This window comes from Cygnus atratus, chromosome 4 (assembly GCF_013377495.2).
Source record: "Cygnus atratus isolate AKBS03 ecotype Queensland, Australia chromosome 4, CAtr_DNAZoo_HiC_assembly, whole genome shotgun sequence".
NCBI classification, from domain to species: Eukaryota; Metazoa; Chordata; class Aves; order Anseriformes; family Anatidae; genus Cygnus; species Cygnus atratus.
In genome coordinates, this window is record NC_066365.1 from 14,594,269 (window position 1) to 14,620,598 (window position 26,330).

At 43.6% G+C, this 26,330-nt stretch overlaps 1 protein-coding gene across 2 annotated transcripts in view; it reads right to left on the bottom strand.

Moving 5' to 3' along the window:
* The window catches only part of EPHA5 (EPH receptor A5), a 199,444-nt gene that overhangs the window by 148,114 nt on the left and 25,000 nt on the right, over nt 1-26,330 (bottom strand). For both annotated transcript variants that reach the window (XM_035541390.2, XM_035541419.2), the window contains one exon: nt 10,820-11,483. In XM_035541390.2, the coding sequence (XP_035397283.1) occupies nt 10,820-11,483 (664 nt within the window). The remainder of the gene's footprint in view (nt 1-10,819; nt 11,484-26,330) is intronic.

Below are 26,330 nucleotides of genomic sequence, written 5' to 3' on the forward strand. Positions count from 1 at the left end.
TGCTCAATAAACAAACTCAGAGTTTTTGTTTCTCCGTGCATTTGCAGCCCACATTGTTTGCACGCCTGTACACCACGCACAACACAAAGGGACCAGAAAGGGCCTGGCTTGGTTTTCCCCAGGCCTCACGTCTGTCAGTGGTGCAGAGGTGGTGACAGTGCACATTCAGCTAAATCCCCCAACACCTCTGCAGGCTCAGATGTACTACTGGCGTATCTGCAGCACGGCTGTTGTATGGCCTGGCTTCCTCCCTGATGAGAGCGGCAAAATGCTCATACTGGGAATAAACACTAACTTTAAGCTAAGGCATTTATACTTCTGACCGAAGCAAAGGCCTCCAGCTGAAAATACCAACTTCGGTTTCAGCTGGTCTTGCTTTTCTTGGAAAGTACTCGTGATCCTGTTAACACAAAGCTATACATGTTATTAAACACAAACATGGCTTAAGAACCAGCATGCTCTCAGCTGTACAAAGCACGACCAAGGACTCGCACAGGCATGACCAAGACCTGAGCTAGGCCATACTCACGGGAAGACTTCAGCAGATTCCCATTCGGGATTCCTTAGTAAATGCCTTGTGTAACAGCACACAGTCAGCCGTAAGGTTTCAGTCAGGGGATCAAGTTTTCAGACAACGCTGGCCAACTGCTTCATGTGCCAAGGTCTGACCTAGCTTTGTCTTCTGGGCAAAACACCAAAAAACACAGACTTCTGGCTCTCTCCAAGAACCTTCCTGCCCCAGGAATCACTGGGAGGTCACCAAACTGAACAGTACCGTACAATATTTTGCGAGGGCAGGGTCTGCGGGGGGCACCGGCCCCCCTTTCCACCAGTGCATTTAACGCACCACACTTTGGAGTCAGCGCTTGACTAGCCGCCTTCACCATCAGGATGACACAGCTCTCGTCGATGCCATTAGCCATGCTCAGTGCTCCGTTGATAACAGAATCATACAACCCTTTTGCTTGTCCCCAAGCACCGGATTTCCATCTGGCAGCCATCCCACACACCAGAGAGTGAATTCCTCCCCCCAACACACCAGCGAAAAAGCACTGGGAGATGCCTGACCTGAATGCTGAGTACATATTACCAATATATCCAGGGGGCACGAGCCAAGGGTGTCAACAGCAAGGGTGCCAACAGCAAGGGTGCCACGTGCAGAGCAGAAAGACAAGCCCACAGCACAGCAGCAGCAGCTCAGGAAAGGCTTTCTACTACACCCCAAGTCCTGCAAGCAGGCCTGAAGAGCTGATGTGCCATTTTAAAGCGTAGTAAAAGTGAGGAGTGACTCAAAGCTTCTTACCTAATCCTTTCAATTGAGCACAGTGCAGAGATGCACAGGGATGATCTCAGGCCTGTGTCTCCCTGCACAAGATGAGAAAAGACCGCCACAAAGAGACAGTGTCTCTCTGATATTTAGGAGGTTTGGAGGAGATCAGGATCACATCAGTACCTGAGAAATAGGTCTGATCTCAGTTGTGTCAATCATTACCAGCTGAATTTCTATCGCGTAAGCTGTGCTCTGCTGGTGGTCAGTGCAACACACAGTAAGACCTAAGCCAAGAAATCATTTTAGTTAAGAATGTATTATAAGGGATTATCATCTCCATCCCAACACTGTCAGTGGCAGAACTCCCACTGACCGCAGAAGGTACAGCGCCACGCAGCAATTCCCTCCTGCCAGATGACCTGCACCCACATGTTTTAGTTTGGTGGCATTGCTCTGGAATAAAGACTGAGTGCTATTTCTCCAAAGCTACACACACAAGCACGAGCATCAACAGGATAGTTTTCTTTCTTTCTCTGGTGCTAGCTAGACTCTCAATCTGGACCAAAATTCCTTTTCACATGAATGATCGATTAAATCTCTCAAGCATAAGCTTGTCTCCGCATCTGTGTGTGTGGGCCCGTGCTGCTCTGACCCAAGAGGTGTCTGCAGGCATTACCACTGTCTAAATTCCCCACTGCCAGCTTTGTCAGAGGAAGCTACTGCTGTCACAATACAAGAGCAAGTCCTAACTGCTGTGACACTTCATTTGTCTGGGCAGCAGCTTGCCTGGAAAGATGACTGCCCTGTGTTAGTGGAAGTATGCAAGACAATCAAGGCCAGCTAAGCAAACTAGTTTTGACATATTAAATCATGCTTGAACTGTGAGAGCAAAGAAAAATAATGTAAAAGCTCTCCTAGAAAACGTCTTTAAAAATAAATGGGTAATACTGTTCAGCTTTGCCTATAGGAAGGGGAGAAAAGCTTTTATCTGAGCTTCCCAGTAATTAACGCAGCCAATTGCCTTGGATTTACACTAATACAAGGATGGCCCCTGTCCCAAGATGCCGGCATTGCTGGCATTTCTCGAACCTGGCAGTAATGAAGCCCCCGGTCCTGGCTCTGCTGCCGCCTGGGCAGCAGGCTATCTGCAGAACGGCTCGGAGCTGGGAAGCTGCAACCCGCAGGCTGCTTCCACGGAATACCAAATCAGCGCATCCCCCACGCTCTCAGGGAGCAGCTTCTCCTTTTGCTCTGCAGTAATTAAAAAGCTTCCTTTTTCAGACAGCTTTCCAAGGCAAAGCTGCGACCTCCGTCGCTGTCGTATCGGGACAACAGGCTGCCCAGCTACGTGCAAGGCATCTAACGCAGTATTTGGGGAATCAGTACTGTAAGCAAAGCAACTCTTATGAACCAGGCAGGAGGCAGCCATTTCACTCGGTGGACAGTAACTGTGACTCTAGAGTTTAATAAGGATGATGCTGGTTCCCCAGCCATGCTCACTTGATTCAAGTAACACCAGCAGCCACACGTGTAGAGGGAAAGAAGAGTCCACTAATGCTTTTTTTTTTTTTTTTTTTTAAAATCTATAGATAGGTCTGGTACTCAGTAACAGCAGCTTTGGCAGCAAAAGGGACCTTCACACAGATATGGACTCCTTGGCACAGCTTCCACGCCAGGTGGAAGCTTCAGATTCTTCTTCAGAATACGTACCTCCAGGCCAAACATTTTCTGAAGGGAAGCATCTAATTTTGAGGTACAAAAGCAAACAGCCTAGTTAGCGTTCAGAACTGCTGAGCATCCACTGACTTCAGCAAATGCTAATGAGTGCCTGACGCTTCTGAAAAGAGTTTCCAAGGGCCCAAAGTAATGATTTAAAACCTAATTTTAAGCAGATGTTTTGGAAAATTAAAAGAAAAAAAACAACACACCATGTATTTAGCAAAAACGACTTCCAAAGCTTGGAAAATCTTTTGCAAAGACAAATTCTGTTCCAACCCCAGCTTTAGAAGAGTAAGCTTGTGTTGCTGTCCAGTACTTCCCAATGAACTCACCTTGAGAAGAATGACCTGACAAGGGTTATGTTATTCTATGATCATAAAAAAAGCACATGGGATCAAGTGCAGCACAGACACCTGGAGCCCCGGTTCAGACTCCAGTCTCTGGCTGGCACTGAACTACTTAGGATGCCGAGCTGAAAAGCAAGGCAGCAGAGCAGCGGATATGTACCCTCTCCCACCAGTTCTGCTTCCAAGGACATAAACTGAGGCAGAGCAGGGAAGCACGCTCCCAGGGACAGCCTTATTTCAGCCCCATTTCAGCCCCAGACAGTGGATTTGAGCTGCAGCTTTTAGAGCTTAGATTTTCAGGGGAACAAGTCTTCCTTGGTCTTAATCTGATTCATTGTCATTTACGGTGAGAAGAAAGTTGTCAACTGAAACCCCAATTCTTCAAACTTCAACTGTTTTTTAATGACTTACGTTTATAAAAGTAGGACAAGTATATGAAAGCAATAAGGGATATCCACAGACCAGGCATCTTCTCTTTTGTCTTTTCTTTCTTTAATCTGTTTTGGGTATACGGTTTGGGCTTTATAAAACACCTAGCCTTGCTCTCTGAGTTCATTCCAGTATTAAAAATTTCACCACCATCCTGAGGGAAATAAACAATGGAGGCCCATCAGTACCAAGTTCAACGCAACCTTAACCACGTGTTGTCTGTGAGCACCACAGTGTCTGTAACTAGATTAACTTCAATGATAAAAATGAGCAAGCTTCCAGAAAAATAAATGGTCATCCTTATTCACATGAAAAACAGATTCACCTCTTTGTGCAAACATCTGTGTTGCAGTCTCTTTGCATTCTGCTTACCTTATGCAGGACAATTTTATTCAGCTTTAAAAAAAAATGAAAGAAAAGGTAAACTGCAACCATGTTCAAACAAGGTGAAATTGCACCCTCCTTTTCTGGAGCCTGGATTTCAACCTCAATATTAACCCAAAGCAAGTTCAAATGGTCAACATACAAAGCATGCACAGAGAAAAGCTTATAATTGAAATGTCAACACATCATTAACTACCGCTAAGTGATTCTAAATGAGAAGCACAAAACTGAAAACCTGCAGGAAAACATGAAAACCATGGAAATATATAACAGTACAACTTCATTTTAACACTCAACGTACATTTTGTGGAATGAGGGTTCTGGCAGATGAGCGGTGGCAGACCTATGGCAGTTTGAGAGGTTGCAGCCACCCTTCTGCTAAAGATTACCACCCAGAGATAGTGCCTATGTCTTATCTGCCCCTGTCCAGGGCATTAAGACAAAGCCACTGGTCACATCAGCTGGCATGCAGACTGTCCAGTTCTGCAGTGCTGGCAGCAACTTCCAGCAGTGGGACACAACAGGCAGCTGGGGACAGCTCTGTCTTATATCAGAGCAATTAAATCCACTGCATTGTCAACCACTACTCATGCACTTTATGCTTAGCATCTCTCCAGTGTCCTTATTTGTTTTTAGAAACAACAATAAGCAAGCTATTTCTAAGCAACTCAAAGTCAAAGGTGACAACCGAAGGAACCAAACAGCACCATGGCTAACATGCAGCTCTGCAACACCTCCATAATTTTAGAAGTATCTTAAGCTGGATATTCAAGAATGCTAAAATCAAACAAAATGAGTATTCAACTAAATACCATTTAGTTATCTAGGCTCAGATGCAAAAGTATGCCCTAAAACCTTCCCCAAAGTACTTTTTGGCTAAGAAGCAAACATGACCTTCAAGACTGAAGTGTTCAGAGCTGGCTCCAAGTGCGATTTTATTTATACTGCTCAATCTAAATTTTACATAGGGAAAAAAGTACTCTTTGATGTCCTTCTGGAAGATGACTGCAGAGCAGTCCCAGGGCCAGGAAGGACAAGGTTATGTTAGGCAAAGTAACAACCTAAAAACATTGTTGCAGGATGAGGAAAGGTCTTCAGAGTCACCAGGGGTTACAAGCGTACAAGGTAGCACAGAAGGTTAAAACTCATTAGCAGAGTACAATATATTGCACATACACAGACCGTGCCTCCCTTAATGAAGGCAAAGATGTGCAAAATAAAACAAGCAGTAATATTTAATCAGTCCTGTTGCAATACAGTTTTCATTTCTGGAAAACATTCCCCTGCTCTTAAGTATGTCAGCTGTGGAACAAAACCACCTAAATATACACACACATAATAAAACCATTCCCCCTCCAGTGACAACTGCCTTTTGCTGAAATGTAGCATTCAAGTGATTTTCTTTACATTTCAAAGGATAATACAAACTGTGCAGCCAAAAATTCTGCTATTCTGATACCGGTTGGTTTTGTGCCTAATTAAAATTAACTAGACACTTCAGCTCATAATTATATAAACACCTACCATGCTATACTCCCATCCAATTTGGTTTTAATCAGAAAAACGCACAAGAAGTATGAATGATGGGCAAAGAACTCCCTGGAGGGGCGGCAGTATTTCCAAATTCAGTATTTTCCATATACTGAACATTTCCACCAATGTTTTTCTTCCATGTAATCACCTCCCAGTAGAACAATTAAGAGGAGATTTTTTTTTTTTCTGGACTTTGCTTGCTTTCCACTCTACCACAAGGGTAAAAGTACTTTTGCCTTATTCACCTGAGTCCCAGCTGGGAAGTGTCCCAGAAGACAGGCAGGATTTAGCAACATGTTGTCTTTCTAGAGTATCCACAACAAGGAGTTTGAAGGGAGAATTCAGCCAACCCAAGGCAGAGGGGCAAGCTGTGGAGGGGGTAGAAAAAAACTTGCTCCCTCCTGCAGCTACATCAGATGCAAAAAAAAAAAAAAAAAAAAAAAAAAACTAGTTGCTTCAGAGCCAAAGCCCAAACTCCAAAACCAAGTTAACTGTGCAGCCACACATTTCCACTTCCTAGAAACAAGGGACAGTACAGTGCCTTCTGCTTCCCACCAGCCCAAGGGCACTGACTCTGCCTGCCTGCTCCTGCACAGAAGCAAAAAAAAAACCACAGTTGTCTCAATATCCTTCCCATAACTGATCAACAGTGGGGCAATCACCACTCTGGGCAAGTTCCTTCAAATGCCTGTGCTGATTGCACTGCTCTCAGAGGAAGAAGAGTAAACTTCTGATCTACATAAACTAGCAACCTTTGTCAATTGATTTAGTTATACCCAAAATTAAAGATATCTGCCAACAACGTTCATTTCTGAAGCCTTTGTTTCCTTTAAGGAATTATATCTCTTGGCAAGAGCTGGGCTAAATTGCAACACAAGGAATGAACAATCATCAAAAATACATATTGGTTGTAAATGCAGAGAGATATGTTCAGCAAGGTTGATCGAGAGAGGAATAATCAAGCAACAAACATCAGTATTTAAGAGAGCAGAAGGTCTTGGACCTTCTAGAGCTGCTTTACAAAAATAATCTGAATATTTCTAGAATGGTACTGCTGCCAGAGGAAAGAAATTCATACCCCAACGCATCCTCTGCCCTGCCCTCAGTTTCCAACTTCTCCCCTCAGAAAGCAGCAAGGGTGAAGAAAAATTTCACCCAAGTTTTTCTCCATTATTTTGTCCAGCTCTGTTACATCTGTAATCGTGTCCATACCTTGTAGCTGGCTAAAAGTGCCTGTACTCCCTTTGATCTCTCTTCAAGTAGCAGTGTGCACTGATTCTTGGAAAGGAGAGCCTGGTGACCTTGTGAACTCATTACTTGCTTTTTCAGCTTGGCTCACACACAGTGCAGTTTTGCTGGTGTTTTTTTTTGTTGTTGTTTGTTTGTTTTTGTTTTTAAACTCAAATATTTAATTAATTTGTTGAATAATTTGTTGAATTTGTTTTCAAGCAGTTGAAAAAAATATTAGGCTCCGCAAATCAATTGCATCCACAGCTACAGCTCTGCAAACCCATGGTCACCAGCGGGACCTCGCTGCTGCACGTGTTTCAGGCTCACTAGATTAACGTGCCAACATCCCCTTCCTTCCAGTAGGATGGGCCCTGGAGACTTTAGAGGGATAAAAACAAGGATTTCTCGCTTCCCACTAAGAACACTTCAGGCTGAAGGTGAGGCTGAATACCAACAGAGAAGTGCCAGGAGGTGACCCTTGCACAGTGACTTTGCTTCCTGTGCAAACCCCGAAAGGTGAGCAGTACGCAGTAAGCAACTAGAACTGAAGTTACAAAATTATGACCATTTGGTGTTACTAAGGGACCATGAGTCCTTCAGTAACACCAAATCATTGCTCTAGAAAACAGCATGGAAATTCAGAGCAACTGCTTTGGGTTTTTTCTTATTAACTAGTATGGCAATTTATTCTTGTGAATAACGAGCCTTAACTCTGGTCATTTAAAAGCATGTCCCAAAACCGTCACAATTTACCTCTAGTTGTCTCAGAGCAGTCACTGATAAATGGGCCATGCTGCCAAAGGAGGAGTAAAATATAAGTAGTTTGGGTTCTTTACAGTAAATACTGCCTAGCTGCCTATATTAATTGAGAGAGTGAGCACATTATATAAGGAGATTAGACCATGTCATATTTACAACCCCAGTGTCCCCAGCGAGAGAAATTGCTCAGCTGTTACTGTCAGTGCCTTCTTCAAACAGGAACCCCGCTGACAAGATGATGAATTCAGAACATCGTTGCCAATTAATGATTTGTAGGCAGAAGGGATTTCAATAGTTCCCATATGTCTGTGAGGGTGACTGGGATTTACATCGTCTCTAATAACAGCGTAGTCTGCTTTGTCCAGACGTGACACTGGAGCTTGGAAAATGTCAGCTTTGCAGGAGAAATTTTAATAAACAAAGCCAGGCTCTTCAGGGTTGAAAACGTTTCCCAAAGCATAGTCAGTAATAACCTGCTTAACAGTAAGAGAAGGCAAGCGGGGAGACTGCTTGCAAGATGCGCTTAAATGATTTGCAAACCAAAGGTCAGAAGTTATTTAGGTGTCTGTCAGAGCTACGCCACGGACTGCCAAGACGACCATTATGTCAGCCAGGAGCTCAGAGCGCACCTCCTAAACACAAGTCAGGCTGTGAAAAAGCCACCCGCATCAACACAAAATTCACGTAACACCTTCCTCGGTGAAAGTTACTCTCCTTATGGGCTGCAGTTCACTTCCCTATCCTATAAAAAGAAGCTCAGCCTTGTGAATGCAACAACATCCCAACCAGAAAGCATTCTGCTCACCAAAGACATCAGCACGAACTCCATATGCACTGATCGCAGACATCCTGAGCAGCCTAAGGCTATCGTCTCCTATCGACTGAGCATCTCTGAGCACCGACCAGCAGGAAACACTCGGCACAGTGACCTGGGTTAAACACAGGACATCCAAGTGGGGCCCTCAAACAGACTTTGCCATAGGCACTTCGATCCCGATGTGCCATTGATTCGGTGACGAAATTTCGGGCTTTCCTACAAATGAGAATTACAGACTTCAACAGCTCCAGAGTAGTTCAAGTGATAGTCTTTTGCTGAGGGTGCAGGCTGTGGCTGGAGTATAAAAGCAGTTTCTGGGGGTATGCCTCACAGAAGGACACGGGTACATCACCATGAGGCATCTGTACACTTGCAAACTATGCCCACACTCCTACCCAACACAGTCATAAGTTATGACCAAACACTGTACCCCAAAGTGACTTAGAAAAGTCCATGGAAACAAAAAATCCCACTCACACCCCCAAAACGTAAAGCAGAATCTGAAATCACTAAGGTCTCCTCAAAGCATACTCCAGATGGCAATCTCAGAATTACCAGAGATGTAGCTGCTCCAGACTTGATAATCTTGAAGATCTTTACCAACCTAAGTGTCTGGTTTAAGCCAGTAGTGCTTTTTTTCTTTTGTTTTGGGTGTGTTTTTTTGTTGTTGTGGTGGCTTTTTGCTTGTTTTTGTTTGAGTTCTTTAAGATTACTTTGAGGGCAAGTTTTGGAAGGAACTAATGGATGTACTCCCTTTCTCCAACAGTTCTTGCAGGTTACTCAAGACAGTGTCCAGACGTTGGACTCAACCAGTGCATATTATTTCAGGACACAGTATTTTTTAGCCACAATGAGGCAGATTCTTGCTCGAATATCTGGCCCTTGTCCCTCACTTGCAACAGTCTCGATTTCATCAGCTAGGATTAACGTCAATCTTTGTTCCACTCGTGCAGTATCAAACTGCAAGTCAAATTTCTTCACCCACATGTGGGATCAGTATCTTTATTGACATAGGAACGAAAAAGAACAGATTTTTCAATGTTGACTATATCTGCAGAAAAAGCAGAATCTCCTAGTCAAAAAAACCACTAACCCCTGAGTCTATATCCTGTTTACCTGAGGTTTATCCAAAAATAAGCATACCTACAACATATTTCCAAGTCAACCCTTGAAGAGATTTGAACTATAAAATCTTCAGGGGCACAGAGTGTAACTGAGGACTAAAGGATCAAGGCCCCAGTTTACTTGGGATATGCAGGGATCCATCCTATGCACCAACAGTACAAATGCCAACAACAACAGTCTGGGGTGAGGTGAAAAGAAAATGCAACACCGACTTCAGCTGGAACAGAATCCATCTGCCTTCTCCACAGGTTGCCTCTCACTAAGTGGCCCCAAGTAGAAGGCAGTAAGATGGAAGGTGAACAAATTAGTTTTGCAAAAACCAAGCTTGCACTGATTTTTTCCCTTTTCTCTTTTTTGCCCAAATAAGTTTTCTTTTAAGCTACCTGTTACACTTCTACAGCAGAAGGGCAAATTTTATGTACAAATATGTAATGCAAAAAGCCACTCTGTACAACCTCATTTTATGTGTTGTTTTTTTTTTTTTTTTTTAAAGAAGTATTCTTCTTCGGTTTTAGCTTCAGACACCCTAGATCACTTGCTTGAGGCCCTTGATTCAGTAGACCTATACTCAAGGGCAACCCAGAAACCTCAGCCAGCTACTTGTATGTAAACTTCATCACATATGGAAGCATTTTTTAATCAGTGAAGCTTTACATTTAACTCAGAACAGCTGAGCAGCTTTGTATTAAACTATTTACCAGAGAGGAAAATATCAAATTCTCCCTCCTCCCCCACCTCACAGAGAGGGAGAAAAACATATTTATTTAAATACAAAAACACAAAACATGCCTTGTACAGGGAAATTAACTTCAAATGTTCCCTGCAACAGTCCAGAAAAAAGAAATCAAGCTTCTAAAAATGAAGAGAAAACCTCAGTATTGAGTACATCCGATGCAAAGCTTTAAGTAACTGATGAGACTGCAATTCCCTCATGGACCCGACGGTGCACTGCTCCCAAGGTAACAGCGGGGTGCCGGAGTCTCACGGCACACAGTGAGCAGGGGAGGGAACCGTATATTGGTGTCAAGTCCCACAACACCCAGCCAAGGCCTCTTCATCCTCCCACAGCCATTCAGCAGACCTCAGAGGAAGCGAGAAGCCAACCTACCGTTGTCAACTCAACCAGGCACAAGAAAAGGATGTGAAAGAGAAGAGAGCCAAGGCAGCACATCACCCTGGCACAGCAGCCCCCCTGCAGACGCTTACCTTGGCAGGTGTTGTTCTTCTCCTCGTAGCCTGCCTTGCACAAGCACTTCCCGATGGGCACCAGCCACTCTCCCTCAGCACTGCAGTGCATCTTCGGCGCCTCGTCAGTCACCGAGTGGTTGACGCAGACGCCTGACACCTCTAGCAGCTGTGAGGAATCTGCTCCCGTGATGGTGTCTGGAAAGCGTGCCAGGTTGCGGACCACTGATGGGCATTTCTTGTAGTACACGCGCACAGAGACCAGGGCAATGCAGGCACCCACGTCCTGGAAAGCAAGGTAAAATCCCTTTTTGGTCAGGGGCCCAACATCTCTCACCTCTGTGTTTAGCTTCATAACTCTGTCGCCGAGGTCTAACTCTGTGAAGCTCTCATCAGCAGCAATGGTATCGATCTTGATATACTGATTCTCTCTGATGTTCCTCCCATCTTCGTCATCCGATTCAAAGTAGTACATGTTAAAAGTCTCTTTGCAAGTCCCAAGTCCTCCTGGAAGGCTGTTACAGTCCCTCAAGGTGAATTTGAGCTCGATGAAAATGCGGGATGCCCCTTCGTTAGAGATCCAGCTGGTCAGAAGCCAGTTGTTCTGATTCTGTTCCATTACCTTGCATACTTGGTATGTGTGTATCGGAGCATAGTTTTCATCCACCTCACCAATTTCTTCCCACTGCGTAAAAAGAAGAAGTATTACTTTTAAAAAAAAGTAACAACTCCCACAAAATCTGAGCTTTCCCATGGAAGATCGCCTGAGGATTCAGAGGTTTACGATGGGATGTTTAGGGGGCAAAACATTTTGGCTTGATAATAAACGTATCAGATAAAAGATCCTTTAGAAATATAAATGGATGCTAGTTAAAAAAAGCTTGTTAGAGGCTTTTCAGAAGCGGGAAAATAAAACTGCTGGGTCTGTCCACTGGTACTTTAAGTGACAAAACAAAAGCAGATGGGGCCATGAGCTGGCCTTTTCCAACGCAGCCACACAGGTGAAAAAACTATTTACAGTCCGTCTGTCCCTGCATCCCCAGGCTCCTTCCTGCTACTTCCTCAAATCACTGCGCAGCGCAGTGAAGACGACCACATTTCTCCAGGCTGTTCTTTCCCCCACTGAACAGCTTGCTGGAAAATCAGCAGTTGTGCATGAAATAAATGGGCCTTTGCTCCCCACGAGTGCTAATCAGAGGAGTTTCTGCTCATGAAACAGCAGAATACTTGCAATAGAGGAGGTTACAGGATCTGCAAGACTTGAGCTGCTCTGAGCCTGCTAGGCAGGTTTTTAAAGAGCTCCAGACAACTTCTCCCAGCTGTTTATGGCAATTGTAACAACTGCTTTTTCGCTTTAATTTGGTCACGCACGAAAGTGAATCCCTTAGAAGAAATGCTTTCTCCTGGCCCAGCACTACAACAGTGCCTCCAATAGAAACATGCAACATTAATGTCTCCTGTCTGCTTTTGACAACTGCGGTACCACATTAAGAGATTAGATTAACCCACATACAGTCAAGAACTCAGGAGAACCAGCGATGATTTCAGCTTTGTTCCTCTCTCCTAGTTTTGACCTGCTCATCTGCTAGGGCTGAATTCCCAAAGCCTGTTCCATCCTCCCAGTGCCTGTGCTCAGTGTTGCTGCCTGCTTCTAATCTTAGCTGTGGACAGAGCTCAAAGCAAGCGCACAGAACATAATTTAAAGGTGCTCCGATACAAGCTAATACAAGCTGAATATTTTCTAAGGCCAAAGGCCAAGATTTTATTGAAAATACCACCCGAGATGAAGTCAAGAGCCTTCTCAACCCAGATATCATTACTGCAGAGCTGACAGGGAACACCCTCAGAGTCAACATAATAATGACATTTTTTCAGGGATACGCTTTTCTTAAATTTTATGTGAATATGGCAGCAGCGAGTGGCATAAAAACATAACATAATGCTACAGTCTAAAATGAGTTATAAATACCATCAGCAGAAAAACATTTCCTCTCTTCCACGTACCCTTCCTCCCTGACCTGGGAGGTACAAGTGCAGACTTGTGCAGTTTTAGCAGAAGATGTGCCTGCTACGACGTGCAGAGTCCACATGCATCACCACTCCTCTGAGCGAGGAACCTAAATTCAGGATTTTTTCTCATGCTATGCAGCATTTTCATTTCAAAATCCTCCATACAACCCTGGGCTTAAACAGGCCACGATTCTACTGTCGCTTTATCCCCCTTGACAGCGCCGCAGACTTTGCTGGAGATGCCTAAGGCTAAAGCTGGGCAGACCTGTGCAGGATTTGTGCCTAACTTTGGGGAGAAGCAGTCAACAATTATGCAGACTGCCACAGAAAAAGCGTGTAGAGGACAGCATGAATCTGCCAATAGCTTCTCCAAGTCCCAGAATATAGGGTGGGTTTGCAGACATGAAATGGAAAAAACAGAAAAATACCACTCTACACTAGTGCATTTACGTGTTCAGCATGCCATCCGTACCACACCACCTCATTTAACATGAGATTATATAAGCACAAGGTCTGTTCTCACACCAGTGATTCTGCTGGAGGAGGAGGAGGGTGTCCTTCCACACCCCTTCCAGCCAAGGCAGAAGGCCCTGCTGCCTCTGCCAGGCGAGCCCAGAAAAGACTGCGATGACCTGAATGACTGCAAACCTTTGCTCTTTCTGGTGAAGGTCAGAGGATCACTCGAACCAGCACATCAACCAGCAGATACTGGAGGTATTTGCCTCCAACAGGAGGTGGTGAAAAGCATCCAAGAGCTGGAAATGGCTGAGACCAAGCAGTTTCAGTGAGTGGGGATGGGTACAGATGGCCACAGAATGCACAATGCAACTCCATATGACATTTAGAGGGTATCTGATGTACATTTCTTTCCAAAAACTGATGTCTGCAGGGACCATAATGTTGCAATCATATCACTAGCGATCTATCTTGAAAGTATACCAAAAAAAACTCAGAAAAAATACTTATTTTAATTTAGATTGATTTACACGGGCAACTATAATGCTCTCCAGAGTCACAAATTAAGCTCCTTTCTGTAGCTGCTCCAAGAGTTGTATTAGTGGAGGAAAGCTTGGTTGTTCAGAAAGGAACTCCAGCGGCTCTCATGGTTGCTTTCACCCACTGACAGCACAGCGTTGAGTAGGAAGGTCCAAGCATAAACACACTGAGCTGAGGTGTAATTTCAGTTGTAACAAACGTCACTTAACATCTCAGACCTCAGGATGTGCTGCGTTTCCAGCAGGGAACCCGGGCTCAAAGAAGTCCTTCCATCACCACCTGCCATCAAACCTAAAGCAATCTGAGAGCAAGAGGAAAGGGAGGTGCTAATGAGTTACGGCTGCTTATCTCCATGTAATCCTCACGGGAGGATCAAGTAGATCATATCGGAGCAGCCTCTATTGTATAAAACCTCTGCTCTGCCATTTAATCCCATCTTCTGCTTTCCTATCTGCATGTAGGAGCGCACCACGTTTTTCTCTTCCAATTAGTGCAGCTGGGTTTGCCTCACCCCCGAGACCGCCATTCTGCTTTCACATCCCTCCATGCGAAGGAGATAGGGGAAAAGAGAACCTGCACCTCCTGCCTGGTCCCAGCTTCCTGGTTATTGCAGACCTCAGACAGCCACCTCGAACAACGAAGGAAGAAAAACTAGCTAGAAACTCTGTAGGATGAAATGCTGCGCCATAATAGTTAATGAAAAAGAAAACTCAACGCATTAAAATGACAGCATCTAGCTGAAAATATTTGCGTTAAAAAACAATAAGTACAACTGAAAAAACGTGTAATGTTTTAATTCCTCTCTGCAGCTCATATTTTTGAAATATAAATCAACCCCATCTGCAGGATTAAAACAAAAATGCAACATTAATTTGGTGCTAAATGTTTTCTCTAAGTCTTTAATAGCTGTAAGAAGGAAAACACAAATGCATTTCAATGGCCTGATGTTAAATCATTTATAGAAGACCTATTTCTGAATCAGAAACTTCCAGCACACCACTGCTAGCGAGTTAACAGAAGCTAAAGACTGCACTCAGCTCCATCAATAGCAAGCACGCAATTCATGCAGGCTGTCTGCCCGTGGAAAGGCCAAAGATATCACACATCTAACTAATACATATATAAAAGCTAAAAAAGCAGTCAGTGGAGCAGCCTTGGGTTAAATGGACAATTTAAAAACCCATTCACCAGCTGCCTGCCGCTCAGGCTTGTTTCTAAGCTCTGGGATTCCAGGACTGCAATGTGCTACCACAGCACAGCACCAGGCTGCTGCCCCAAAAACAAGTTCTGACGCTGCAGATGAAGATTTCAAAGCTTTGGTTTGCTGTTGTTTGGTCGTTTTTTTTTTTTTAAGGTTAGTTTTGTTGCAGGCCTCCATCTGAAGCAGCCACCAAAGCTGGTGTGCAAATTTTAAGCCTTTCTTAATTCTACACATTTTAATGCTGCTAAAAGAAGTTAGACATTTAACTAAATCCTAAGAGTAAGAGCAAAAGGAAGCCTAGGAGCGTTAAAAGTGGTTCCCAGGACTTCCCAGAAAGCTTTCCAGCAGGATTCCCTCCCTTCCTCCATCCCCCTAAGGACTGTCTAAGCTACTTCTGCTCCCACTACCCATCTCACGGGCTCTCTGGCACAAGGCTCACCTTCTCCCACTCCTTACCCCACTGCATGGAACCGTACAACATACGCATGGTAATTCAGCTGTCTGCTGACACCAAGATATAAAACTGGAAGAGAATTTAGATATTTTCATTCTTTTGCCTCTGGAGAAAAATTATTATGTTTCCTTCTGCACATCATCCTGCCCTGTGCCTTTTTTTCCCTGTTACACTTGGTCCTTCTCTGTGAGATACCCAATTCTCTGCCTCTTGTCTCTCAATATCAAGCTTCAGTAGTGGCTCTGGCCTCTTTCCCCTGCATTTGCCCACCAGCTCCATACCCTGAATGGAGTTTTGCTTTTCCTAGCCTTTTCTTTTATATTGGGCAAAGAGCTAGAGCTCCACGTACCTCTAACTGTAAAATTCAGTGAAAATGCATCAAAACAACGTTCTCAGCCTTCTGGCAACATATGGGCCAGTTCACAGACTCCCCTTCGGAAACTAATGGCATGCTGCTCAATTAACAAGCATCGGCTTGCAGCACTCTTTAACCAAGTTGTCCAGGCAGATGAATCCCCAGACAACTTGCAGGACTAGTGCATGGGTCCAACGCGTGCTAACCCAGCTGAGACAGCCTCATGCAGCTCTCCCTTCCTCGAGGGAAGGCTTCAAACCTCGAACAAGAAGGGTGAGTTTCACAACTAGCTGCTTGGACACGGCAAAACAACCCAAGGGTGTAAGCTGTCCCTTCTGTCACACTCCACTCCCTGCAGCTCACCAGCCGTGCTGGAAGGGTCCCCACAGCAGCACCCACGCTAAACCTGGACCCTGCAAGCCTGACACAGATCTCACACTGCAGGCTTTCAACATGGGAAAGCATCCATGATGCCCCACACAATTCTGCCCACAGAGAAGGGTGATTTTGCCCCAAGGTCCTGCTGAGCATAAGCACACTAGTGGCGTGGTGGGGGGAAATTCAGCTCCTATGGCAAGTTTTATACGGGGGAGCCTGGTGCTTTTCCAGAAGGGCAGGCCAGCACACTCAGCTTTGTGCAATTCATCCCTGTAATATTTGGGCAGCCTATTTGACTGCCTTTCAGGCAGCTGATCTTAAGACCTGGCTGCTGATCAATAGCCCCCAGCTCAGCTGCCACACACACATTTCCACCTGCTGCTCGACTTCCTCCAGCAGCCTCCACCTTCCCTCTTTTCACTGCTCTCCCCATCGCAAAACCCAAAAGCTTCAGGTTTATTTTTTTTTAGCCGCCTGCCAGCTTTCTACCTGCTATCATTTTACAAAGATAAAGCAAATAAGAAGAGCATCTGAGCAGGCTCTCCTCTGTGCGATTTCATTGACTTCGGTGAGGTAATTTAAGGCTAAGTCTCTAGTGGAAGCCAGGCAGAGCACTACGCATCCTTTTCTGTAGTGCAGAAGGTTTTTTAGGGCTGTGTCAGCTGTACAATAACAGTGATCATGTCCCCATCTTGTCTGCTACAAAACACCACTTAGACGCACTGGCCCCAAATTTCAAATGCTTCCAAGCCTGCCACCAGTATCACCAGTTTTATCAGAAGCCCTACGATGCACCACATCACTTAGATCTTCAGTTCTGGAAGTCTGAAGTCCAAACGCTGCGCTGGGACACCACCCTCAACCAGGGTCCTTGCTCGCTGCACTGTCCTGCTGCCACTCCTGCACCACTCGGACAGCAGGAGGACACCAACCCCAGCCAGGTGACTGCTTCCAGTAAATTACAAGTTCAAAGCAACAAAGGAGGCTGAAACCATTCATGAGCTCAGATCAAATTAGGAAAGGAAGGGAACAGGATAAAAATCAGCAAAGGGGAAAACAAGCAATTTTGATAGCCTCTTCAAACAGGTATTTGGCATCTTCTCTTCCTGAATTTATATGAGAAAAAATAGAGGTTAGAAAAAAAATATATAAACTGTTGTAGAATCTCCCAAACTATTTCTTTCAAACTCAAAGACACTTTTTAAATTTCACCTTCCAAAATAAAAGAGATTGTTTGTACAGATAGACTTTTATTTTGCAACACCACTTTTATGATGAAAGGTGCAGAGATTCCTACACAGCTTCTATTTCCTCATTTCTGGAGTTCATTTTAAGGGCAGGAGCCAGCATCAAAAGAGAACTGCAGCGAGTTCAATGAAAATAGTATTTGGCCTGGTGTTTATTCAAACCTTAAATACCAGGAGCAATCGTAATCACTGGGGATCCTGCCATTTCCCTAAATATGATCCTCCCTTTCCCCTCCCAGGGCTCAAACCTCAGAGGGATGGGCAATTTTACAACCAAGGCATTCATATAGATGGATATTCCTACTGACAACAGCTACTAGTCAAGCAAAAAACTTAATAGAGAACAGACAGAGGGTAGAAGAGGATCCGATTAATCTGAACCAAAAATTTGGTCTAAAGAAATAGATCCAAAAAGCAAAGTTTCCAGAGAAGGAACTGAGCGTTTTCTGGTGGTTTGGCACATACCTCTCAATTTGTCCAACTAGGAAAATAAATACATACAAACAAACAAGAATACCACAACTTTGGGGCTGCATTTCTCATGTTTTCCTACTGGATTGCAGTTGTCTGTTTCTCACAGCGCTGCTCTACTCTGGCCCCTAAGCTGAACAGTCTGGTTACCACATCTTTCAAATACCTTGGGACCAAGTTCTAAATTACCTGAGGTAAATGTGAGCTTCCCCACTTATTCCAGTAAATTTTCTAGCCACCAGTAAAGAAGCATTTTTCATAAGCTAGAACAGAAGTAAGGGAGAGAGTAAATTGTAAATTGCCAAGAGGGGGAAGGTAGGAACTGGAAGTACAAAATGCCTTTCAGACATGCCCCATTTGACTAGCAAACCTTTTTCCTCCATCTTTTTATTAACCAGTGAACACACGTATTCCCTATTCCACAAGTGACAGAGAACAGACTTTAATACATGCTTCCACCACCCTCACTCCCCAAACTTAAATGCAAAGTTTCACTGCAGCAGCTTTAAAGGAACAACCAGACGTGACCTTCTGAAAGATTATTTCCAACAGGTGGACAGCAAAGGTGTTAAGAGCAGAAAAACAGGCATTAACCCATATTAGAGGCTATTTGCCACTGCATCCAGATTTACTAAGGCTCAATTTCACTAGACACCAAGGCTTTATGTTCTGCTTGCTCTGCAACCGATGTCAGGATGGGAATTAATAAAGATGGTGGGTTATAATGTCACTTTTCCACTATAAAACAGACCTAGGCTGGCAAGGAATTGCGTGACTGTTAAACACCATCATGGTCCATATCCCATCTCCAGTGCTGCCAATCTCTCACTCCAACACTCAGAAGACAACTCACCAGCAGCAATCTGCTTAAGAAACTGCAAGTTTTAGACACAATAATCTAAGCATTTGGGTGTACTCTCTTGTCTTTTGTGGTGTTTTGAATCTTTTTAACTTCACCTGGGTTAAGCTTTCAAAGTCCCGTGTGCACAGTCGTGACTGCTAGAAGTCCCCGTCCCTCCCAAAGCAATGTAAATTAAAGTTTGCACACGTTACTCAGAAAACTAAGGAAAAACACCAAATAGGAAAGACCCATGCTGAAATGAGCATGCGACTGAGCAAGACTGCTCCTTTCAAGATGTGCTACATGAGAAGACAGCAGAATCAGCAGCAGTTACCTGAAGCTGTATGGAGAACTTCATAATCATCAGCTCCTATGATTTAAACTGTTGAATTTGCTACCCGAATGATCCTTCCATATTTTCTTATATCTGTAATGCACATGCAAAGTTTGCTGCCACACCTTTCCCTTTCATTTCTGCAGTAGGTACTGCAAGAGACTTCCTACTGTAATAAAGCACACTGGTTTGGTAATTCCTGGCTTACTCCACACTACTGACAAGATGACTATGAACGCAGATGTCTGTAAAGCTGAGATAGCATCTTAAAACATAAGCGGTAATTTGCTAAAGCAAATCCCACCCTAAAAGCCTGCAAGAAAGAAGAGCAATTAAATCATTAAAAATTATCTGCAGAACATGCTTATGATGAAATATATTATCCGCTTGGAGAGCTGCACAAATAAAGTTGCTGAAAGTGAAGTAACGTGAGGACAAAGTCACCTAGACTTCAGTGCTGTGCTCCAAGATGTAATAGGAAAATGAAAATGGTACAGAAGTTTTGCTCAGACTTTGATCATTTGCATGATCAATGAACGATGTCAGGACTGAAATCCAACTGGAAGGAGAACCCAGCTGGAGGTTACAGCAACTGAAATAAAAAGGAGCATCAGCCCCTCTCTAGCATGCCTAATCAGAGGCTGCTCTGACCTGTTCCCAGAACAATGCACTGTGGTACCCGCACCCCCCTCCTCCTTTTTTTTTTTTTCCTTTTAAGGTTTGAAATTCTTCTTGCATCTGAATTAAGCATACATTTCACACTGCTGTCCAGCAATCGACGCAGCGACAATGAATATGAGCATGAAAGTGGCAATGGAGAAACACAATACCATTAAATCATTTTTCACTGTTTAATGTAACAGTCATTGCAGAACAATTTAACAAATGCTGTAACAAGCAATGTTGACAACGCACAGTTCAACACCAGAAGACTGACGGAGGCAGATTTTCAGAAGGACTCAGCACAATATGACACACATTTTAGATTTATAACCAAATGCTTGGATTTTCGGAGTTTTGGGGATAGTCTTTGTGTAACTCGTCATCTGATGATACCAACAGGTTCACAGAACCATTTTCAAAAGCAGCAAGCAAGAAAGGAAGTCTTCCTTTCTACTGTACGTCCTAACATTAAAACTACTGTATGTCTTAACATAAAAACTAATTTGGGGCTTCTAATTGCCTACAATTGGAGTAATACAAATCATTTGGCCTATTCCTGCATGCACTAGTGGAAATTGGTGGGGGATGAGATGGAACATGCTTTTTGCAAAAACTATGCTAAATCATTAATCTTCATCATTGTCATCAGCTACCTAGAATGTCCTGAAAGTGAGAACACTTATTTTTAAAGATTTTCCAGTAAAAGAAAAAAATTACTTGACTAAAAAGTCCATTTAATGAAAATAAAACAGATTAAACTCCTCTTCTTCCTAACGTTTCAGGAGAAGTGATATAATTACCCATGTGCTACGCAGGAAAAGCCTAACCTCTCAGGCATACCCCAAATTTGACCAGATTACAGACAACCCTTACACCATATCAGGCCCTCCAGCAAATGCATTGTTTTACCCCTGCTCCCTGGATTCTAATTTACCCAAAGCTTTTCATCAAGATAATATTACATTCATGGCTTAGGCCCTGACAACTGCACCCATAAATCAATTTCAAATTTTGCATTAATCATCTTTCTGTAATCAGCGGCTATTCAGCACAAATTTACATCTCATTTATGTTGGCCAAACAGCCACATTAGTGCTTTGAAGCTTATTCAGGCTTAAATGATTATATTCCCCTAATAAACACTGAAGTCCTCTCAGTCCAGTCACCGTGAGCTGCATTAATGACATGCCACGGCGGCAGGGGCCATCTGAAGTCAGCCTTGTGTGTGTGCTGCTACGAGCAGCAGCCCCCATGCCAGGCAGATTTTGCGTTTCCAACTCACCCAGACAGAAGAAATGTGAAGGCTGGTCTGTCTGTGCAGATCCTCTTCTGGGAATCGCCGTGCACAGCAGGCATATACACCAGGCAATTTATTGTACCTCCTCCTAACAGCTCCATTTGCCACCTCTTTAATACGTGAGGTTACTAGTTAAAAAAAAATGAAAGCCAGGTTTTCTGAAGGGCCATTTCCTAGGTAGGCAGCTAAAGGAGGCAAGCTCTACTTCCTAAGTGCTGAGCACCTTACAACTGTTACCAAAACCAAAGAAAACTGTTGGAACTTGAACCCTGTAGAAAATGCACTTTTCCCATTTGTCGAACAGCTGTAACTTTGTTCACCACACCATCAAATTGGGTCTTAGTGTGCTTTCCTTTGATCACGTCGGAATTAGGCATTATATTTTTAATATCTGACAATTTTTCCTGGCTTTTGCATTGCTCTCACTTCTTTGTGCAACAAAGACCATCACTTACTGTAATCCAGTGTAAGTAGCTAAACCGTGATCAGTTTAGGGTGGATTTTGCTTGTTCTTTCCTGCAATCCCTATAGTGAGGCAATCTATCCTGATTGAACAAAGAATAATTATTTAATTAAAGATCCTCAACAGTCCTACATTATTAAACCAGCATAAAAAGACTCACATTGATTGTATATTCACTTTCAGTTAAGGTCTGAATCAGTATGCTAAGATCTAAAAATGAATGAACAGAATGAGTTTATTATGACTGTTGTTAAGTACTTACCCACTATAGGTAATAAATTATACATGTGGTTGCTTGTCATGCTTATTCTACAACATAATGTAACTTTTAGTTACTTTTTATTCAGTGGGATTTAATTCCCACTGCATCAGGCTTATGTTACTTTTAAAATATAGCACTGGAATTACAGGGAAGCATGAGACAGACGCAAACTGGCCCTCAATGAATCTTCAAATCTGGAACTGAAGAAATATGGAGGTGTTGCTGACAGATTTTTTTGTTTGAGGGGAGAATTGTTAAATGATGGATATCCTAAGCCCTACCTATCTCAGAAGTTGCATTTCTGAAGAGGTTCTCTATGTTGTCAATTATTTTTCCTGACCTGCAGCCACTACTCCACGTGCTCTTTCCGAGTCTCTGACAACCTCTGAAAAACCAATTGAACATCAACATGCCACGGCTAGAAAAGTAAATACAAGCACTTGCTAAATATTGAGTTGAGATGTCTGCAGTTCAAAAATAAATGCTGTTTCAGCAAACAGCTGTGATATTGCAAAGTCTGGGAAAGCTGCTTTACAAGAAGTAACTGCAAGAAATTTACCTAACCATCAGGTATACTATGCTTTGCTTTATCAACTGCAGTTGATACTGCAACACCTACACAAAAAGAATATTTTTGTTATTAGATTGCTCTTTTCATCTAACTAGAAGATCCAGGAACTGAAAATCAAAGTTAAAGACTTTTGAAGAAAAGGTAAGGTCCAGGTTAGTTATTTGAAGTGGTGAGGATAGCCAGCCACAGGGAGAACTTGCCATGGAAGCTGCACCTCCATCATTTGAAACCTTCAACAGGGATCTGGATGAGTTTCAGCAGAAAGTATCTGCTCAGGAAGCCCAGCCCATGGTCAGCCCTGTGCATCCACTGACTCAGTGAGGGATTTAAAGCAGCCACCAACATGCTGGAACAGAGACCGAGCGTAAGAGTATGTAGCATTCAAGGCCTGCACATGTCCCTCTCACCAGGTTATGGCGAGGGCCTGTTGCAGGCCTGCGTCCCTGAGGCACAGAGGGGAAGAAGACAAACGCTGAGCACGTACGTGTAGACATACACCTCAGAGGAGAAGCTATCAGGAAAGCCAGAACAGAAAACGAACCATTCAGACTATTGCAAAGTCCTTGCTTGCTCAAGTTAGCAACGAGCTCATGTTACAGTTGTTGGTTTTTTTTTCCATCCAGGTGTAGTGGGTTTACATGGCAAGGTTTTGGTAGTGGGGAGGCTGTAGGGGTGGCTTCCGTGAGAAGAATCCAGAAGCTGCCCCATGTTGGATAAGGGCCTCGCAGCTTAAGGCTGTGGTCCCTCAAAGGGAAAGGGGGAGTGAGAGGGCAGCCGTGGTGGAGCTTGGCTGCCCACCTGAGTAAAACCACCACACCAGGGTACACTTGGATTAACAGCACATTACAAGTTGGAGTGGTAGAGTAAGACTCTGCTGTTTCATTTCAGGGTTTCCACCGAGGGCCTGTCAGAAAACTGTAAGCAGCTCGCGTGAGACACCTGCACAGCCGGTCCCTCACCGAAGGCAAGCTGCTCGCGGTTTTGTGCACTTTACAGACAGCATTTTACTGCCAGGCGAGATAATCCTTGTCTCAAGCTTGAATTTCTGGTGAAACAAATAGTTTTAAATAATCTTCAGGAGTACCCTGGAAGAAAGGCAGTACTCAGCACAGAGACTAAAGATGATTATTTATCCCTATTCTACAGCTTACCGTCACTCTGCAAAATGAACTGATCGACCACTTCACACAAACATGAAATTACAAACTCAATTTCATTATTATTTAGCAGTTAAACCATGAAATCAATCCCCTTTCAATCTTTGTCTCCTCAGCTTTAGACTTTCCTCTGGCTGAAACTGGATGTGTTTCACAAAGCATTGAAATTTGAAAGAAAAGGGATGAGGCACTTTGAAAATAAATAAAAATTGTAATTCTCATATGAAAAACTAGTTAGCATAGGAAACAACACTTCTGCAGGTTATGTGGTGAATTTACATCATTCTTTGTACCAAAACACACATCTACAGAAAGTTAGAACGCTAAAGGAATGTTGAAAAGTTGCCCCCATAGTGTACAATACCTAAAGCTTTCTAATAATATGTGCTCTCATCTATAAGTTACTGTTCACAAAAAAAACCTTAAAGCACTAAGCTGTGGAAGAAATTTTACATTAAATAAAAGAATGAACCATTCAGAAGGCAGATACAAAAACCTGCTGTTGTATCTTTACCCTTTCTGCCTGTTTTCCCGCAAACTGCCTCCTTATCATACACGTTTTAAAGCTATCACCTGTCCCTCTGCAGTGTGTGGCATGTACACACTCACACACAAGCACAGCTGTGGGCCACACAAATGTGTTTTGCTCAGGAATGCAAAGTCCTGAGATGCTATATGGGGTTTGGCTTTGCAGGCATGAAACCTTTACCTGCACAAAAGCTGATGCTGAGCCAAGGGCTGAACCCTACCTGTTTGTTTTATTTTTAGGGTTTTAGGAGGCTGCAGGATTACATTGAAAGACAGGCTGGATGGAACTTTGAGCAACCTGGTCTAGTGGGAGGTGTCCCCCATAGATCTCCCTTGCACCCCTCTTCACAAATAACCAAGCACCCAGGTCAACTCCTGCACGCAGTTTCAGGTCATAGATACATCTAGCACCATACCTCAGATCCTCTGTCACAGCATCCACCTGAACAGCCACTAAAATTCCCTCTTCACTTCTACTTGGCTTCCAGTGCAAGTGTTTTTTTCTTTTGCCCTTCCCTCACAGAGGGAAACAAAAAGATAATGCAACACTTCACTAAGGCCACTGCCAGAAAGCCACTTTCATTTCAAATGGCAACACTTCAACAAGGATGTCAACGAATTGTGAAGAGCCCAGAAAAAGTCCACAACTGCTCAAGAGATCAAAAACCTGCTTTACAGCAGGAAAAAAAATCTGTTAAAAAAAAAAAAAAACATTTGAAGAGAAAGCTGGGATGTGGCTAACTTGCTTGTGGCCATTAATTGCTTAAAAGGGGCAGAGGGAAGAGAAGTAGAAAGATAATGGGTAGGTATGTGTAAAATTAGCAAGAAAAGGCATTGAGAACTGAAATTTGACCAGTTCAGACTAGAAAGATCAGTTTGTCTTGTATTAAGGACAGCTCGTTGTTGCCACAAGATACAAAGGGATACTGTGGATTCCCCATAATAGGAAGACTTAAGGAAGAAATCCCTGTCCAAAAGATACAAAGTAGGTCAAAGCAAAGTTTGAGACCTGTTGCAAGGACCCCTGTACCAGTTTCTACACCCTGCATGCCACAGGAGACCAAACTACATGACCATAATAGCCCCAGTGGCCTTAAATCCCATGAAGTCACCATTACCTTCAGCTCACTCATTCATAAATCTGTTCTTATTTCTAAATGAGAACTTGCAAATACTATGATAGTGGTTTTAATTGATTGTTTTACTCCACAAGCAAGGAAGCTATAACTCAGTGAGAAACAGCATGCCTAGAATGCCAATGATTTGCAATTAACATATTTGAACAGCAGGGAGTCGCCTAACTTTCTTTCTTATTTTCATTTTGATTACTTGTGCATTTAGACTAATATGGAAGAAAGTTCAGATCTGATTTAAATCTGTGTGCACAGCACAGAAAGGAAAATTGCCAAGCAATAGTTTTGGTCACAGCATTGTGTGTGGAAAAAGATTTGTTTTCATTATTTTCTGTTTGCTGCTTTTATTTTTGAACAGGCAAAACAAATATTACAAAAAAGAAAGGGACCATCTGCCTGCTTTGTTTGCTTTTTAAAAAAGTAACCTTCAAGACTCTGCTAGCTTAGTTCCCGTTCAAGAAAACACAAGAAACCTACGGCACAAGCACTCAGTTTGGGTCTCACTTATTTGCTTTATTCTTGATCAACAGGGACACTTAGGGTTCTTACAGCAGGGACGGATGCACTGGGCAATGCTTCTAGGAAAAGCTTCTCGTTCCAAAAGCTTGGCACAAAGATTTTGGCCTCTGCTGAAGACCCCGTGACACCTGGAGAGATGCACAGGGACTTCTGCACACACAGCTTCAGGGAGGTCGGTCCCTGCTAGCCTGGGAAGGTGCCCCAGGTTAGCCCAGGAAGAGCTAAGCCCACAAGCCGGACAGCTCAGGGGTGCTCCTGTGCTCAAAAGGGGCACGGAAGAGAGGAGCAGGCAAGTGGCAGACAAAACAGCTTTGCAAACACCAAGCATGGGCTGCTTAGGCTTCCCTGCTTTCTCTACAAACCCTCACAGCAGAAGCCTTTTACAAACATTATACAGGCAGCATCATAACCAAATCCCCTGGGGGCTAAAGACATTTGCCAGTTCAATACACACATAGAGCTCTGAGAAACAGGCTCTGCCAGGCTTAGTTACTGCGACTCCAAAGGACACAATAGATCCCGTCTATCTGTACAGCTCGTCTGCGTCACGACCACCCCTCTAAATTAAATATATCAGGCTCTGAATAAGCAACATTTTAAAATTGAATACACAGGGATTGGGGAGCCTGGAGCTGAGCTGTACAGCCTGTGT